The 20,211-nt window shown below is 43.2% G+C and overlaps 1 protein-coding gene across 1 annotated transcript in view; it reads left to right on the forward strand.

The window, feature by feature from the left end:
• FNDC1 (fibronectin type III domain containing 1) overlaps positions 1-20,211 on the forward strand; it is a 962,270-nt gene that overhangs the window by 418,444 nt on the left and 523,615 nt on the right. Inside the window, exons 7-8 of the mRNA XM_069606705.1 lie at positions 1,448-1,636; positions 11,205-14,804. Coding sequence (XP_069462806.1) covers positions 1,448-1,636; positions 11,205-14,804 — 3,789 coding nt within the window. The remainder of the gene's footprint in view (positions 1-1,447; positions 1,637-11,204; positions 14,805-20,211) is intronic.

Genomic DNA, 20,211 nt, shown 5'->3' on the forward strand with positions numbered 1-20,211 from the left:
CCAAAGCAGAGCTCACGTCCTCGGGTGCCTTCCCACAAGGTTCTGCGACCCATATCACGGGGAAACAGATCGCTTTAACAGATTAATTCTGAGGATGAGCGGGAGCTCCAGCTTAGGCTGCCATCTTTCTCCGTGCCCTCTGATGATCCTCCAACGTTAAATCTTTGAACTTCTTGTACTCATACCGGCATCTGGAATGACACCATTTTGTCTAGCTTTAAACGTTGCCAAGAAGAGCACCCTTGTTTCTGCCCTCCCTGCCACTTTCCTCCCTCCCACCTCGTTCTTATTGGGTGTTGAGAAATGATAATAGCTTGCATACAGCACAGAATACATCACCAATTAATACATAAATCTCCTAGTGCCTCCATTCCCCAGTGCTGCCAAGATGGCTAAGGAATAATGCAGATTGAAACTCCATTTAAGATTAAGTCATAGTTTGTTCCCTCCGACGGGATCCAAAATGACCTAATGATGGCGTAAGCAGAAGCACAGTGTTCCCTGGCAAAGCTCATCACTTGGCTTTATATGTTCCTCTAGGAAAATTCTGATTTGTGCCCAACGTCACGCACCTGTTGAATTCTGTATTAACAGCGGTAAAGAGTTACAGTTTCACATGCCACCTTGTAGTGAATGCACTGTGTCCTTGACCCCAGGAAGATGCACAAATCTGTGAAGTGTGTTGTTAACTTTTTATTTTCCGGATAATGCACGGAAATTGAGAATTTGAAAAAAAAAACATCTGGATGAAAGTTTGCTTGCTCTCCCAATGAAATGTGGAAATTCTATTTAGTTCCACCCTCTCAGTAACCTAAAAAAAATAAAATAGAACGACAGCTGCGCAGTATGACGTATCCAATTACATCAGAGCGTTTCCAGACAAACACGGAGTGATTTGTAGGAGCAATGCTTCCTCCCAAAACCACTTGCCAAAAATGTAGATGTGTAATTTATGTAAAATGCATGCACAAGAAAATGTAGCAAAAAGGCAAATTACAAAAATTGCTCACATTCCCTTGATCTTTTTGAATCGCCTCAATGCAGTCGCACAGGGCCAATCCCCAAAGGATCAGGGATATTTGAGTAACGTGCATGCTGCAGTCTTCTTTTATAAATTGGATGCATTTTGTGCTTGAGTAAATTACACATCAGATGTGTCTGTAAATTTTTTTAAAATACTAAAAAAATACAAATTGTGCTTATTTATGCAGCCTATTCCAATATGCTCTGGTTCACAGTTATTGAATCATTTCTCTATTCCTGCTTCATGTGGGTGAATGTGTGTTCGTGGTTGACCATACCTATGCCAGCTGTTGACATGACACGCATTGCTAATTACCGAAACCTGGTAATGCACATTCTAATTCATCCCGCCCATACAGTCTGTCTGCTGGAAACAGGACTGTTTTCTGTTTCCTCTTTCCAACCGTCTGCCAAATCATTTCAGAATACATTCTCTCGTACTCGCCGGCCCTCAAGCCTTTCGGAGGACAGTCGATCACGTATCCCGGAGACACCACATCCGCCGTCATCGATGGTCTGCAGCCTGGTGAACGCTACGTCTTCAAAATCCGCGCGGCCAACCGGAGAGGCCAGGGTCCTCCGTCGAAAGCCTTCAGTGTGGCCATGCCATCAGGTATGCACCTCGATATTGTCTTTCTGAATGCCTTTTTCTTTCAGATCGAAATATCATGTGTTCGTTACTATTTAGGCCTTATTGCTGCCTCCGTGTGTTTCCCCTTGACAAAGTAAGGAGCAAGACAAGAGGCCTCATTACGGGTTTGGCGGTAACCGTGGCGGTAAAACCGGCAGGTTGCCGCCGGACCCGTAATGAATTACCAGCGCCTGATTTTCCAGTGCCACCAGGCTATTCCGAGTCCGGCGGCCCGGAAGTCAGGCGCCAGTAATTTTGTCATTCCCCATTCCCATTGAGTCCCAAAGGAGTCAATGGGAATGGGGAACACAGAAGCACGGGCATCGTTAATGACAGTGACAGTGCTTCCATTACGGCTTGCTTACCGTGGCTGCTGTGACCGGCAAGGTCTGCCCTGTCGGGCACAGCGGCTCCGGCAAGCAAACCTGTAGTGTATCGGTCCAGTAACAACGGTGCCGGTAGGCTTACTCGTTATGAGGCCCAAGGTCTGTTCCTTTTTTTGCGAAGGCGCACGACTCTGGTTCGGAAACATTTGGCTCACCAGATGTTTTCTTATGTTATGTTATGATGTACTTCACCTCCCATAAGCCCCAGCCAGCATAGTCAAAGGTTACGGTTCTTGGGAGTTGTAGTCCAACACATCTGAAGAGCCATAGGTTGCAGACTGCTTGCAGCTTCACTGAGCTTTCGTTCAGAGCAGAACACTCTGGGTGTCATCATACAGTGTTTTATCAGTCGCACTTTTTTATGTGTAATCTACTAGCCAGTCTTTGGGGGCCAATGTTAAGGTGACTCAACGGTGTCATCCAGTGAGGTCAGTGGCTTAAGGGGTGAGGCCAGCCTACGCAGTGAAATTATATACTGTGTGTTTGGTCTCTAGTGCACTAGTCATTGGGAGCAGATGCTTCTGTGCCCACTTTTGCCTCGTGGGCTGCAAGATCTGCATGTTGTAATCACACCTTCTATGTAACTATGTAAATATCAAGGGTTGAAGCAGGCAGGAACTAAAAGCTAGGGCTTTCCCCGACTTTTGGAGGAAATCCACCATCGTACCCTTTATTTATGCCACTGAGCACAGTTCCAGGGCGGCCAGGAAGTGAACCTTTGTGTTTTTGTTAACCTGCCTCCTACTGGGGATTCTAAACTGTGCTCTACTGAGGATCTATGTGATCACTACGACCCCCAGAATTCCAATGGTCGAAAATGGTGACTTTATTTATTTATTTTTGAAACCCCCTTTACACCACATACATATGCGGGGGAGACCCCCGCAGCCCTCCCATACTACTAGCATGTCCTATACCCCCCACATATATACGTGGTGCAAGGAGGGTTAGAAAAAAAAAGTCGGACTTTCTGCAGTTGGAATTCTGAGGGTGACATTTTGGGCAATCACCCTTCGCTGATAACACTCCTCTGTCTCATTTGAGCTATCTTGCTGGCGATTAAATGCTTTTGTTTACTTTTAATACAATGTTTGGGCATAACCCCCATTCCTGAGCCGCCACAAAACCCTGCTCGGCATGCGTTGGTCTTCTCCAATTAAGCATGAATCGATGTAGGCTTAGCTGTCTGTAGGGGTAATGGGAGAGCGGTGTGTGGCTACATTCCTGGGCATATCTCTTAAGAGGTGCGAATGGTAGGTGATTGCAACGGAGATGGTGTATAAAGCTACAGGCTCTGGGGGACAGTGATCAAAACTATTAGTAGTCATTTAAATGCATTTTCTCTGACTGTCTTTTCTTCAGTCTTGGCAGAACTGTTGTCTAACACATTGTTGTGGGCTGGACCAAAGGCAGGTCCCAGTTATGGGCTTTGAATTGAGGTGACTTGGGGGCGAGAAGCGGGTGTGGCTGCGGCGAACCTAGTTCCACTGTTTTTTCTTGTTTGTTGCACTTCGACCCATGGTTATAAGGACATTTCAAGTCAAAGTTTATTTTATTGATCATTTGTGAGCACCTTACAAATGCTCAATAAAATAAATAAAAATAAACGCAGAGCTTTACTGGGTGGTCACACAATGTCATCCACCTTTAATAACTGGCCTCCTGCTTCATTTAATGCAAGAGATTGTCCAGTTGCTCATACACATAACCACGTTAGACTCTGGATGAAAATAAATATATGAATATGCAGCTTTTAATTGGTTGCAGACAAATAATTGTATCTGTTTAATAAAATGCAGCTAAAAGCGTTTTTTTCCGTTTTAGAATAAGCAGTAACATGCACATTGTTGCACTCGTGCTCAACTCCAGCAGTGCACAAAAAACATACTACCATAAGCAGTTACTTATCAGTTAAGGACTAAAATGTCACAGAAAGCTACTTTACAGGAAAGAACATTGAAACGCTTCTCATTGCTATAATTACGTTTTGCAGTGGCAACTGGCGTTCTTCTCTGGGCTGGCCCAAGCAGCCGCCATTTGACGTCCCCATAGAGGTGTAATAACTGATTACAGAGCAGTCGTGATGTCATGCTCTTTTCACAGGTCAGTAGTTGTGTCACAGCTAGCCTCTAGTGAAAACATAATGTACAGGCTTTTATATGGGCATTGCTGTCTGCCTTGTAAATTATAGGGGAAAATGTAAAAACGTCTAAACCTCCTTCCGACAAGAGACGTTATGGTTAAGACGAAACGACTGCCGACTTCATTGATATTTTGTACATTTTGCCAACAACAAGACCAAGTAGAGTCTTTACACCATGTTATCATTGACTGCGCAGCTCTTGAAGACAAAAGACTACTGTTTAGCGGGATGTTGCCTTAACAAAAGTGCAGCTAGAACCAGAACAGTGTTGGGCCTTAATTAGTTCTGGAAATAATAAACTGTTGACATTTAGAGTCATTCAATTTTGGAACGCAATAAGCAACCTCAACCAATGAGAGACGGTATCAATAACCTTCACATGGAATTACAACTTCAGGAGCTGAATCTTAGTTATTTTATATGAATGAGAATATACTTTGATAAAATCATGCCTCAAAAAATTTGTAATAAACTATAACATTCAATAAAAAAAATAAAAAAAAAATAAAAAATGTACACCCTGACGTATGTTGACAAGTCATAGAGGAGTATCGTGACAAAATTGAAGAACACGGCCAAAGTCTGAATTCCTTTATAAGGTCACTGAACTCCTTGGTTACTTGCAATAACCTCAAGACGTGTTGGTAGGAGGACATATGTTATTCCTTTGCAATATATAGTTCACACGGGCATTTCATTTTGTACTGGGCCTTTGGTACTTTGACCAAAATGCTAGATGTAGCTGAAGTGACATCACACTTCTGATGGCATCGCACACAGTGATGTCATACAGCATTTGACACTAATGACATCACATGCCACTTAACCCAGTGGCAACACCTGAAGTGAATGACAGATGTAAAAAATGTACATAAGGAAACATTTCATAATATAGTAAATCAATACTATTGCGGATATAAGAAATGTTTAGATACCCACCGCATTTTAACTTTAGTGCTAACTTGATATGCCATGGAGGGAATTATGTTGTGACTGAAGTAGCTCTGTTAGAACCAACATAGGACAGGGGGGATTGCCATACTTATGCCACTATCAACCTATTGCCAATTATAGCTGCACATTTCAGGCCTACAAATCATGTGCCAAGTAAAGCCCCACATTCCCAATATGCCACATGTAGCTCTATTATACTGCACTATTATGACTCTTATATCCTTACAGTCTATGAAGGTGCTGTCAAAATAAATTAGATACTTTATATATCCAGTTGCTTCTACCATATACCAAGTGCATCCTCAAATGCTTAATAATGGCGACCCATGTCAGTTAATGCCTCATACACCTGGTATGGTCGCCATTTATAAGTGAGAGATTCATATGTTTAATTGCTGCCATCATATGTGAAGTGCAGGCCAATGTTCCCTATAATTATTTTTCCCTAAGTGCAGAAATGATTACTCTTCGTGCGCACATTATTTTCCATGTGCGAAACTGAACAACAATGTAAGCCACTTGTGACCATGCATAGTTAGTGAGAATCCATGTATGAAGAGTTTGGAAGGCAATTTCCCCTTTCCAACCACGCCAATCCTTTACAAATCAGTGTAAATGGAGCATCTTACAACTCTTTTTCCGAACATATAGGCTAAAAAAACAAATATTTTATATCTTATTATAAGGAGAGATCTTCAACCACTCCAAGACTTCAAGATATGCCATAGTACCTACCAAAGGCACTGCTGCACAGAGATAAAAACATGTATGCACACAAAACAAAACATACTGTTTAGTCGTGTATTGCTGCGCTACATAGTAATACAACCTTTTTTAACAGTGCATAGAAGCAGGGGCCAGACAAAAAGCACTATGCATAAAAATATGATATAATGCCAACTATTTCACCTCAATAAGGGAAAATATAGGCCACAGTATTATCAAAAAATGAAGACGTTTTGCTCAAAATGATAAGCCTCAAAAACATAAAAGATTAAAGTTGACTCTAAATAAGAAGCTCTGGGGCATCCACTTTGCCTTGCCTATATATTTATTTGTTCATTTTATTTATTTATTGTGCATTTGTAGGGCGCTTACACATCAAGAAATTGGGCCTCATTATAAGTTTGCCGGTCCGGTAGTAATGGTGCCGTTACTACCAGACCGGCAAACTACAAGTTCTGCTCGTGGGTTTTTTTCCGCCTGGCCTGGCACCCATACTGGCACCCGGCACCCGTACCGGCACCCGTGAGCAGAGTATGTTGGATGCACCGGCACCATTCACGAATGGTGCATCTGGCTTCCCCATTCCCATTGTGGAAGAATATTTTCCAGTGCCCGCAAATGGTCTGGCAAGGCCCTAATGACCTGGTAATTGCCCATTCGTGGGCGCTGGAAAAAAAATGGTAACTTGCGGCAGCCCGGCTACCGCCAGTATCATAATGAGGCTCATTGTATTTCAAAGCGCCCACAGGGCAAAGGGGAGGCACATGGTAACAAAGGCAAGAATAAACTGATGTACAGGAACATGGGCGGTCCTACTGGGCCTTGTTAGCATTCAGAACGTGCAAGTGCAGGGAGAGAGAGAAGGTACAGGGAAGGGGGGTTAGTGCTATGAGTTCCACAGAGTGACAAGGAGTCCGTTATTTGCAACAATAAGTGCCTGGCAGAGATCACTTGGTACAGAGTCATCACCTGGCAATAATAAGTGCAGGCCTGTGGGAACACAAGCCAGAGGGTGCCGAAGGCAAGTGCTGGGATGAGTCAGAAGGCTGAGGGTGAATGGGCTGAAGGCCGGGACCCAGAAGGGCACAAAGTCCCAGGCCACCAATCTCAGCGACTGTGGGGTATTAGTACGGGAGTGAGAGGGGGAAGGCAGAGGTGAAGACGGAAGTCTTGAGGAGCTTTTGAATTTGAGGAGAACAGGCTCAAGACGGAGAGGAAGGGGGAGGCTGTTCCAGAGGAGGGAGCCAGCCGAGAAGAGTGATCTGCCACCAGCTCTCTGCTTAGAAAAGTACCTGACATGCAGAGAGTTGGAGTCAGAGGAGCGTAAAGATCTGTAAGGAGAGTATTTGGTGAGAGCAAGTTGTCGATAGATTGGTCCTCGGCCAGAGACAGTCTTATGGATGATGCAAAAGTATTTGAATTTGATCCTTGCAGCAACTGGAAGCCAGTAGAGGGATTTTAGGGCTCGGGAGATACGGTCCCAGGGCTTGAGGCCAAGGATAAGTCTTGCCGCCCTATTGTGGAGAAGCTGGAGGGGGTGCAGAGAGGAAGAAGGTAGATTGAGGAAGAGGCTGTTGTAATAGTCCAGCCTACAGAGTACCAGGGCTCTAGAGACATTGAGCTTCTGGGGAAAAGTGAAGAAAGGAAGAATACCTCTGAGGAGGTGGAGTTGAAAATGGGCTTTGTGCAGTGGGAATTTCCTCTCACGTTTACTGGTACTGTAGAGCATCGGTCATTGCTGCTAGTAGTTTGAAAACACTTTGTTTCAGAGACATCTTCCAAAAACGTGTCAAATTAACATATAAAAAAGCAGGACTTGTGCCCTGTGATTTTTCCTATTATTTTATCAAATTCCTCAAAGGTTTGTGAACATTGACAGTTGTGGGGATTGTCTTTTAATTGTTTGTGGTTCCACTTTGGGCATACTGTCAGGTGTTATCAACTGAGGTACTCACCCAGTTTTTGTCTGCCATAAGTGTCGGTAGCAATGTCAGTCTGTTTTCATGGTGCACTATAAGGCATCCATGCCAATATGTTGTTTTTCATTATTAATCCCTGGGTTAAACCTTTCCCTACGTTTTTCACGGCCATTAAGCAGTAATTTTTTTGGTTAGAAAAGATGCCATCTACCCAGTCCCCACATTCTTTGTAGAGACAGTACCCATAAAAAAAAGGCCCAACCCCTAAGAGTCATGTGGGATGCATAGCGTAGCCTCGTGTCAGAGCATTAGTGCAAAACTCATTACTCCAATTGAAACAACAACAAAAAATATCCTGTTTAACCTCCTCTACAAAGAATATATAAATATATATATTTTATGCTGGTGAGGGCTCAGATTAACTCTGACATAGTACCTCATTACGACCCCGGCGGCCATGGTATGAACAGTGCCGGCAAGGTACCAGCACCGTTCATACCAGGCCGTCACATTACGAGTTTGCTCGCGGGTGGTGGTATGCACGTCTGGTCTGGCCACACATGCATACCGGCACCCGCGAGCAGACCAGGATGCTAACAACGGACCTGTCATTAACGGGTCCGTTGTTAGCATCCTCCCCCTTCCCATTGAGCCCTATGGGGGCTCAACTGGGAATGGGGACGTACCGGGTCCCGAAAATGGGAATTACCATGCCAGCAAAAGTCAGGATGGCCCGGTAATTCCCTTTTTTCGGGACCCGGACCCAGACATGAGTTTGGAGGTAGCCATGCCGGTAATGACGGGATGGCTACCTCCAAACTCGTAATGAGGCCCATAGTCTCTAATTCCTCGCACACATGGTTGTCAGAGTACCATTTACAAAGGTTTCCAAAGGTCTCAAAAAGTACATGTTGCGTATTGTGCCCTTGCCTGGTGTAAAGCAGACCATGGTCTATGAGAGAAAGTAAAATGGGAAAAGGTGAGAGGATAAGAGAAGCAGGGGCAGCACAGGGATGAACAGACAAAGATTTGGAAATGTGCAAGAGGTTTTAGGTGAAGGTGTAAGGTTGGGGCATTAGTGGCGCTTGTATCCATGGAGGAAGCACATGTTCATTAGAGAAAGAGGGAATAATACCTGAGTGTGATGCTGAGCATTTTTCCCTCTAGGGAGTTTCTAGTACATTCATTGCATGGAACTAGAGTTAGTTCATGAGACTGTGATGGACTCAAGATGTGCTCAAGCAAACCCTTGAGTTGTGGAAGCTTCTTCACTGGATGACATTTTGAAAGCCCACCCCAAAATCAAGGGGACAGTCTGTGGGTGTCAAGACGACAGGCAGAATTGTCAAACCCACGAGTTGGCAGTGTGAAGGTGAATCCAGGTAAAACCAAATGGGAAACTGGAAGTAGGGTGGGGGAAGGATATTCTCGATCCTCCAAGACCCATATCTGCTTATCCACTTGATGTCAGAAGCCAATGGGTGATCCATGACAGGTGCTGTGAATAAAATCGAGTGCAGTAGTTGTGGGTAGGCTGTCAAATTGTGGTGGTCGGAACCCATCCATAGCATGGGAGTAGAACCTGGTCTCCATATCTAGGGAAGGAACCTACTACTAAAATATCATGTAGAGATTCATAAATAGCATGTCCACAGAACATTTGGGAGCTGTTAACATATGTGGTTCATTCAATTTTAGCACCCGGGGCAGGAGAGCAAGCCAATCAGGTTGCTTGGATCGTGGGCTGAATCCCACGATTTAAGCCCACACCCTCACCGCCATCTTCCCTCACTCTCCTCTTCCTTCCAGTTTCTGCACTCTTCTCTACTTACCCTCCTAACCCACTTACCTGATTTCTTTGTCCACTGCACCTCTGCCGCTGCCGATCCAGCCTCCTGGGTCACCATGGAAATGGAAGAGAGCCTCCATATGGAGCCCCACCATCCATCTTCAGTCATTTTAGGTAAGTATTTTGTTTGAATGAACGGGATACACATTCAAACAAAATAGATTGCTGTCTGAACCCCTCTGCAATCTGGCCAATAACTTAGGCCCCAGGCTCTTACCAACTGTCTGGCCTGCTAGATTGGGTTTTATTATCATACTATTCCAAACAATACAAAGGTGGCATTCCTACAGTGAAAATAACGTGCCATAGTAAAATTAGGCAATGCAGGCAAACTATATCAATTAAGGTCAAATGTGCCCCAATCTCGCTGCATTAAACTATCTAGAAGAAAAACACAGAGAAACCACTTTGCACGCTGCCTGTGATCAGCCAGTTGGTAGCACACAGAACAGCTGAAATCCTTGTAAACATTGCTTGAAAAAAGACTGTATATTCATCCTGTTGTAACCAAGTATTTGTGTGTATTGCTATGAATACTACTGCCTGCACCACCAAGAAGTGATTTAGATTGTGCTATACGAAAACATAAATGTAAACATAAGTATTACACACATTCAGGCATAACTAATGGTGATCAAATTAAAGGCGGTTTTAAAATTCACCATTTGTAATCTCCTGATAGGAAAACACATTACCTTGAAGAGTCAGTAAAACACACTATTACTAATGAAACTGCATCCTACCTACTTCCCTCACAGTTTCCTTTTTGAAACATGTATTCAACGGTGCCTCAGTTGCCCAGTTACAAAAGAAGACATCCCATTATAGCAGAATCTAAGGCCAATTTAAAATATTGAGGATTTTAGGTTGCAGGAAATCTTTTCTGAAATCATAAATGTGCTTCTTGGATCAAGTCGTGTGATTCCCAGTCCCCCTGCAACCTTCACCACTGCTTTGACAATGTTCTACCCATGTCATCCCAAGTGTGTGCAGCGACAAACCAAACCTTTTATCATCTTGGACAAATGGGAAGGCACATGTGGTCAATTCCTAATGATATTTTTTTGGGTGTCAGAGATACACTTTCTGAAGGAAGTCTCCTCTATAAACCTTGTTCTGTGGGGATAATTTATTCTCAAATTGAATCCATTGGTGGGGGGGAGGTTATTTTGTGACTCCGGCCTCTCACTGTACCAGATGGACATACTGTAGAAAGGGGACTAATGCGATCAGTGTGGATCGACATGAAGATGATAGTTCATCAAGTATGCATTACATCCAAAATACATACATGAATAATTAAAATAAAAAATACGGTAGCTATTAAACTAAACACAAATACTGATTATTTCATGAACATATGTGCTAATGGTTATTTCATAGTTAGATTAAACTATTCACCCTCTGAGTCCTTTGTTATCTGCATGCCTCACCATATCTAGTTTGTTAAAATGTCACACTAAAATGGTGTCATTGACTATTTGTGACTAAGGTGTAAACAACACTGCCATACAAATGTTAGTTCTTGTTCCTTTTGCACAATTGCTTTTTAATCATGTATTTTCTTTTACAGTGTCTGCATTTGATGACCCACAAATCAATGTTCAAGATACTTTGGAGTTTATAAAGACTTCAACGGCAGTGCCTCCATTTTCTGTTCATACTTTCTCACCTTTCCCCGAACGGAGTGGAAAAAAATCCACAAATTCAGCCTCCAAGTTAAAGAATACATTGATACATGGTGATGCCTTGAAGAAACCACAATTGCCTTTAAAAAATGATGATCAGGTACAGCCTGATTTTCAGACAATTCAGGTCACTGATGATGGAAGTTTTTCTGCAGAAACATCAACGTTGATACCCAAAACATCAGCTCCACCCCAACGAAGAAATATTCGGCCTTTCTTAAATAACAGACCCTTCCCCTTTGGTCGGACTCCAAGCAGAGGACGTCCTTCGATCTTTTCCCAGAACACAAATGATGACAAGCAGGTTTATTCCTCGTCTGTAACCCCCTCTTCTGAACCCCTTTTGCCCCCTAAGGATGTTATTAAGCAACCAGTGCACCATAGTCATGAACTTGCACTCAGCTTCTCTGCCAGCCCAAGTCCTCTAAGCAATGAGCCAACTCAAGATAATGAAGATGATTTTGTGGATAATGAGAAGGAAGCGTTGATAAAGCCAGCACCCCTCCCACCAAAGAAACGTCTGCCTACAAGATTACTTTCAAAGACTCCTCGGCTGCCTTTAGGATCAAAACAAGCTTTTAGCGACCTAAGTAATCGAATGGGCCTGCGAGGCAACACAAAAGCTAATGAATTATTGCGTACTGACGCAATACCTTCAAAAACTTCCTCCACTGCTACAAGTCATAAATCCTCTGCTTCTAGCCCGGGAAAGGTTGAGTCTAACACTGTTACCCAGTCACCCACACCTAAAGTGCCTCCTAAATCAAAAGAAAGCCCTACTCTATCCCCTTCCAAATCTCAATTAGGTGCAGTCCAGAATTTGGATGAATACACTGACAAAGAAACAAGGACAGATGATAAAACAGTTAGGTCTTCCTCTGTTCATTCCTCCAAAAGTTCAGCTAAGAGGAAATTGAATCCCATTTTTCATGGAAAGACACAATCAAAACCCACTGTTTCCAAAAATATCCACTCAAGTCATGAAAGGCATACACACACCTCTTCTACTTCAAACAAATCTGCTATGCCTTCATCCATGTCTAATGCTAGCGATGATATTGATGATGCAAGTGAACAAATTCATAGAACGGAAACCAAAAGCAGTGCACATCAACGGGTGTCTCTTCCTTTGCCCTCTCCGTCCTCCTTTAGATTAGGTACACCTGTAAAAACGAAACACTCTACAAACCATGGGTATGTTCCAAAGAGTCAGACCTCTAGGCCTTCACAGTCTGATAGAGCCTCTGCTTTGAATAAATATCAATCACATATACCTGACATTCCATCATCTACTGCGAACATTCCAAATAAAGACGGGCTCGCAAACCAAAAAAAAGACACTTTGGGACAAACATCTGATTCCTCTTCTGCCACTAATCCCCCTGTGCCTTCTTCAGGGGTGCTTTTGCCTGGAAATTCTTATTCATCACAAGTGAAGAGGGTTCAAAATGAGATAGGCATTACTACTTCTACTGCGAGGCCCAATCCTACCGTTACTTCCACGTCAAAACCTCACTCTGAAAGTACAACAACAGGAGACACAATTTCAAGCAACAAAAATAACAATCAGCAAAAATATGCAGTTGACAATTCTTTGACTGCTAAACGGCAACCAGTACCATCATTTGCTGGAAAGTCTGCTTCAGAAATCCTGCAATATTATAAAAGAAGGAGTTCCTTAGTAAGTCTCACCCCTGGTCGTAAAATAATTGGTTCAAAGGAGAAGGCCCTAGCATCTACTTCATCTTCCCCAGAGAAGCTTTCCCAAGACATTTTACCATCTCCAACCTCCAAGGCTCCTCTGTTTGATGAGTCTGATCGTCAGAACATTAACACAGATGATCAGTCTAGCAAATTAAATCCCACTAGTCATCCGATACTAAATCCCAAAACATCATCAGCCTTGTCATTTTCAACTACGCCATCTCCAGCTATTGCCCACAAGGATCCTCATCTTCTGCCATCCAGTGCTAAGAACCTTATTCAAGGCCAGGGTCATGGAACGAGATCGTCAGAAGAAGCCTTGACCAAACCAGAAAAGAATTTAAATAAAAAAACAACCTCAGCTCCCCTTCCTAAAAAAGAACTACCCCCTAGAAATGGTTGGTTACGTACTTCCAACATTACCTCAGGTTCAAATTCCAAACCAGCTAAGAAGATCCCTACAGGTAAACACATAAAACAAAATATGCCAAGTGTGTCCAAGTCTAAACTCCAGACTCACAGGATAAATTCTCAAAATGATCTTACAACGCAAGCATCTCCAAAAAAAGATTTTTGGCAAGGAAGTATTCATTCCGAAGATGTGGATCTCGAAGTAAGCAACACAAATAAAAAACAAAATGTCTTCCATGCATTGCCAAAACGTATCCCATATAAACCTCTGCCTTCAACTACCACTTCAATGAGAGCAAGTCCTACCCCATCTATTTTAAAACATCGATCATTAGTTTCTCAAATCGAGATTAATGAAGAGAACACAAAAAATGTAGACTTGACATTATCTTCAGACACAGCCGAGGCATCAGTGCCATACAGACATCACATTAGCTTAAAGGCACCATCTACAGATAAACATAATCCTGCTTTATCTAAACAGTCACCAACCTCATCACCATTGCATGATGTACAACAGACAAATCAACTGCAGCCAGACCTGAAATCAGTTAGCAACAATGGGAAATTTAGTCAGCCGCCTGCAGATGTTTCTTTATCCTTGCGAGTACCATCTGCTCCTATACGACGGCCATCTTCTTTTAGTCCAAATTACCGCCCAGGTTCTAGGGTTCCGATTAGGATAGGAAGAACTCATGGTTTAAGAAGACTCCACCCGTCTAAGCTTACACCGTCAAAGTACTCCAGAATGCCTCTATCAGCCTCTACAAAATCAAGTTCCAAAGAAGATGAAGATCATGACAGTCTGAAGGATCTTGAAGAAACCAAAGAGAAGCCAACTTCATCCTCAAAGACCAGATGGCCTCCTTCTTCAGGGTCTCTTGAGGTTGAAAAAAAGAACTACAACTTTGCCAATGGTAATACAAAGTCCAGAGCATCTCAGTTAGAAAAGGAAGAGGCATATGTGGAAGGAGAAGATGAGGAAGGTTTAAGCGCTCCTCCCATTTTAAACGAATCCTTACTTCTGCAGTCAGCTGTCCCTTCTCCATCTGCTAATTCACAAAGCTCATATTTGTCGAGGAAAGGAAACAACTTGCAGAAATCAATTCCATTCACTACCATCGTCCCAAGAAGTTCTGCCAGAACATCGTCTCCCTATCGGCAGCGTTCTATGTCAAAGCAAGCATTCAACGAAAGACAAGTCAGGCCCACCTTTTTGACTTCACCAACCACTTCTATTTCAAGCACTGCATCTACGACCCATTCCCCTTCACCCACTCCACCTTCTTTACGGCATCGGATGCAAGGTTCAAGGCTACGTTCTTCTTTAAACCGCCAGTTTGCAAGACCTCCTTATCGTCAAGCGCTTGGTAATGTCTTTCAGTTTTAAATGATGCTGTTTTTTCATGTCTAATAACACTTTCTAGTGACATTGTCTGAATTTGAGAAGGCTCAGGTGTAAATATATTTTTCACAAGCATGAAAATGTATGTAGAGAGTGTCTAAATTAGCTTGAATAACAAACAGAGGATGGATTTTATCAAAGCCTGGTCGAAGTTTGTAGTAGTGAATGGGGGGATTGTTAAATTCTTTGGGTACTCTATAACAAGATGAATTACCATGCCCATCATCAGTCAGGGCTCCTCTGCAACATGGTCTTTTGTTCTGGAAGCCACATCTACAAAACAATAAAGACAGATGTATTCGTATAAAGATGGACAGCAACTTGGTGCCTGGTCTATGCATGCAAGGAGAGGCTCAGGAGATTAAACATGTATGTGCTGAAGGAAAGGAGGGATGAGAGCTAGGTCCCTTAGCAAAGTGTTTTTTAGTACAATGTTTAGTACAATGTTTCTCTAAAGACAGGAGATCAGAATGCGAAATGTGAGAGCAGTGGGGATCAAGAGAGGCCTTCAAATGTTTTTTTGTTTTACTCTAAGGGTAGTGGTACATTTTGGGACAATCTCCCAGCAAACGTGGCATAAGAAAAACATAATAACGTCATTCGAAAATGACTGAAAACTAACAGCAGTAAGCGTCAGTGTATATATTATAAGACGGCCAAAAAGTGCTCTTCCTATGGGTTTAGCAACTTAACCATAACTACATGGCTGCTACCGCAGGCCATGTAATATATATAAAACTGAAGACCATGTAGGCCTTACATGGTAAAGGTATGTAAGAATATAGTAGATTGGATAGATTTGGTGGTACTTAAGTGTCATCACAATTTCTGTTTTTTACCTACGCTGTCGTACTTGTAATGAGGTCATTGATCTTTCCACACACCAGTGTCCCTTGTTGGCCTAAGGAAAGGCCGGTTACAAGCAACTTCAGCAAAAGCCTACAACGAGTCTCCACTTTCTCACAAGCGTATCACTGAGAAAGTCAGAGATTGAGTGTGAGAAAGGAAAGTGTGTCACAACTGATAGAAGAGAGAAAAAAGTGATAGGGAATGGAGAGTTGATAGACAACTGTGTATTAAAGTCCTATAATGCAATCCAGGGGTTATGGTTGCATAATAACAAAGCACAAGGCTGAGGGCTATCACCAGTACCCACACAATGAATTACTGAACCAAAATGTAGCTTATCTATCGAACTCCTAAATGCTGTTTTTGTCCATGTGATGTGTATTTCATTCTATAGGATGTAATTGATTTTGGGATAGTAAAGTAGGTAGCAAATGACTATTTAAATGCCTGACCTAGTGTAACCATAAAGAAACATTACCTAAAGTTTAATTTATCATTGAAGTCAACGGCATTCCCCTAACAGCAGGAGTGGTGTTTGGCAGTGATCAAGATAATTGTATTTCCTTTTGTTTGAAAGAAATGTGATGGTTGGAGAGATCAAAACATTATATTTCTTTAAAGGAAGAAATACAGTTCACTATAGAGACATAGGCAGGTGAGGACAGGTGTCACCAACTCTGTCTTTAGGTATGCCTCTGTTTGCAATTTGCACTTAACAATGGACTTAATATAGTGCATTTTTTGTTTCGTTTGCATTTCATGGGTCAAGTGTTCAGGTACAAAAGTGATTAAATACGTTAGTTGCTTTGTATGATTATTCAAGGGATTGCCAATACTTAGAGAACAAATAGACTAACTATGAGAGCCAAATTAGATTAGGAACAAACTGAATAGATGAATACACAGATAGCAGGGTGAGGGAGAGAGGGAGGGAGAAGGAGAAGGAGAGTTAGAGAGTGAGTGAGAAAGAGGGTGACAAGAGGAGAGAGAAATACATATCTAGCTAGATGTATAGCTAGATTGATAGGTAGATAGAGAGATGTATTTATTTATTTTATCATTTGTAATGCACACTGAACCCAGGGGCATCTGGGCGTTGGCTTACATGGGGGCGGTGGAAGCCCAGGTTGCCCAAATTGCAAGAGGTTTCAGTCATAGTTAATACATTAGTTAATACATTAGTTACAGGAAATGGTTACATTGATTCAGAGCAAAGGTGATACGTAAAAGTTATATGAACGTAGCTGTCCAACAGGTAAAGGTTGGAATGATTCAGAACATAAGTGATACATATACGTTGTATAAGGCTAGATATCTAACAGGTATGATATGATACGATATGATATTTTATTTCTATCACACTCGTACAGAAGTGTTTCAGAGCACGACAAGGCAAGGGAGGGGAACAGGGAAGAACAAAACAGCGATCTTACTAGGCCCAGTGACATTGAGAACGCGCAAGTGCATGGGAGAGGGGGAGGGGAAAAGTGCATTGAAGGGGGGAGAAGTGGAAAGTGCGAAGCAGAGGAGAAACAGATAAATAACAATAAATAAATAATAAAGGCAACAAACAGTTTCAGTGCAGCCAGCAATTTGCAAGTGCTAGGTTTAAGACAGCAGAAGGGTAGGTCTGATAAGTGCAGGAAGAAAAAGGGGGGGCTGTATGGGTACAGATACAGACCCCAGTGCAAGGGGTGGCCCGGAGGCAGTGAGGGAGGGTGGCAGGGTGAGCAGGTACCTGGGCCTGGAGGACAGAGGGTGGCCAGGTGCACAGTGCCAAGAGAGAACAGATCAGCAGGGAAGAAGGTGACGGTTCTGAGATGTTGTATGGTCTGACGGGTTCAACTAGATTTGGGGGCCTTGTTAGAATAGCCATGTTTTGAGGCCTTCTCGGAAAGACCAGAAGGATTCATAAGCTCTGTGGACTATCGGGAGGGCATTCCATAGTTTGGCTGCAATCACTGGGAAGCTGCTTCACCTGCTTTATGGTACCTGTGTCTTGGGATATCAAGTAAGCTGCTCGGGTAGGTCTTGAGGATTGTGCCTTGGAGATTTTTCTGGACAAGTATGTGTGGGCAATCTTTGAGATGCAATTGCGGGACAATGCTAGCATTGTAAACATAATGCGTTCTTGTACAGGGAGCCAATGGATGTTTCGTCTGGTTGTGTAAATGTGGTATTTTTTTAGAGATGTTGAGGGTTGCTCTTACAGCATTATTTTGAATAACCTTGACTTTTTTTAGGTTGCACGTATTGGTACCTGCAAAGAGGGAGTTGCAGTAGTCGATTCTTGATAGTGTGAGGGCTCGGGCGAGTGTGATGCAGCTGTCCGTGGATAGGAATGGCTTGCAGGCATTAATCAGTTTTGCAGTATGAGATGCTTCTGAGGTGATAGCGTTTACCTGTCTGGTTAGTTATAATGTGGAGTCTAAGAATACACCTAAGGTCTTTACCTCTTTGGCAACAGGGATTGTGTTCCCGTCTACGAGAAAGGCTTTGTATGAGACGCTGAGTGTATTTAACCAATGTAGTGTACCGATGAGTAATTCGGTTTTCTCGTCATCAAGGCATAGTTCGTGTTGTGCCACACAGGCCTTGATGGTATAGTTTGTTAAGCGCATTGGAATCAGTGTCATAGTTGCTGGAGATAGGTTGGAGGATTTGGGTATCATCTGCGTAGTTAGTGTAGGTGATACCCTGGGCATCGAGGAGGTCAAATAGGGGATTGGTGAAGATATTGTACAGTGTCGGTGATACACATGAGCCTTGGGGAACTCCAGAGGTGCCTGGTGCAGGACGGTCTCTATCCAGGCTATGGCTTTGGCTGAGGAAGTGGGCAGCTGATGAGAGCTGTTGGCAGAGTATTGAGTGATTGACCAAGTCAAAGGCTGAAGAGAGGTCAAATAGGGGGAGGATGGCCATGCTGCCATTGTCTTTGATTTTGTCCATTTGGTTTTTTAGGTCTAAGAGGGCGGATTCCGTTTTGTGACTGGGACAGAAGCCAGATTGGTGGAGGCCGAGAAGCTTGTGGGTTTCCAGATAGTTTTGGATTTGCAGATATGCTGCTCTATCAAGTATTTTGAGGAGGAAGGGTACGCTCGTGATGGGGCAGTAGTTGGTGGGGACGTTGGCATCATGTGTGGACTTCTTGAGGAGTGGGAGTACCCACGCTTCTTTTAGGTTCTCTGGGACATTGCCAGTTGAGAATAAGTTATTGACTAGCGTTGTGATAAACGGGGCACGTTCATCAGCATAATCTTTTATGAAGGTAGCCGGACAGATGTCTCCTTGGCATTTAGAGGGTTTCAGACCTTTAATAATCTTAGTGGTTCTGTGATTGTGATCGGGGTGAACTCGAAGCAGGGGGTTGGAAGGAGGGGGCAGGCCGCTGGTCTCGGGGCTGGACGGATATTCAGAGTTTATTTTATTTTGCAGTGAATTTGGACTGGAGTATGGAAATGTTATCTAGGAGGGAGTTTTGGATGTCCTGCAACAGCTGAGGTCTTTGGTGGAGTTGTCAGGTAGGGTGACTGGTGAGTGAAGAGCTCTCTTGTGCCTTAACTTGCTTCTTCGATTCTCCTATTGTAAGTGGCGCTTTTGGTTTGCAGAATATTTAGCTTGTGCTTTTCGGAGATAGGTGTGAAGTGCTGTTTGTTCTCGCCTGAGGGTGTTTTTTTCCAGGTTGATTCCGCTGCTCTTTTTGTGGATCGTAGGATTTAGAGACTGGGGGTGATTCATGAGTTGAGATGGGCACTTGGTTTAGGTTTGCAGATGCTCAGTGGTGCTACTTTGTTGATGGCTTTGAGGAGGGTTTGGTTGTATAATTCGATCATGGCGGTGGGGTCTGTGTTTGTGTGTGAGTGAGCTGTTAGTGGTAGAAGCAGGCAGAGTTGGTTGGCTGGAGTTATGTTCCTTGAGATTCTCCAGATGGTGGTGGAAGCTGGTTAGGGTAAAACCTCTGAGTGAGCTGTCACAGTGATATTGAAGGTAACAACAATTTGTCTGACCAAGGGCAGGGGGCATTGGTGAGGATGTTGGTGTTGCAGTTGAGGTCTGCTATCCAATCTAGTGTGTGGCCTTTAACATGCGTGGGGCTTCGGATCTGGTGGGAGAAGCCTAAGGATTCAATGGTATTGGCTAGGGCGTGTGCATGGGCATTAGATGGGTCATTTAGACCAAGATTTACATCTCCCATTATGATGATTTACTAGGAGGGCTTTGTGCTTGTTGAGAGGAGTTGTGCAATGTCTTCCTCAAAGGAGAGCAGTGTGCCTGGGGGGTCTGTAAATTAGAATAATTGTTAGGGTAGCTGTATCTAATAAGGTGATTTTGATTGAGAGCAGTTTGCCTAAGCTAATAGCTTGGTTAGGGATTCCTCTAATGGGTAGTAGGTTTTTAGCAATAAAGGTTACTCCGTAACCTTTCATTGTCTCTCTATTTTTCCTGAGGATGGTGTAACCATCCGGGATTGTAAGAGAGAGGCAGGGGCCTGCAGCTGGGGGCAGCCATGTTTCCTTGATTGC

Source organism: Ambystoma mexicanum, chromosome 4p, assembly GCF_040938575.1.
Source record: "Ambystoma mexicanum isolate Mex_15411 chromosome 4p, UKY_AmexF1_1, whole genome shotgun sequence".
NCBI lineage: Eukaryota > Metazoa > Chordata > Amphibia > Caudata > Ambystomatidae > Ambystoma > Ambystoma mexicanum.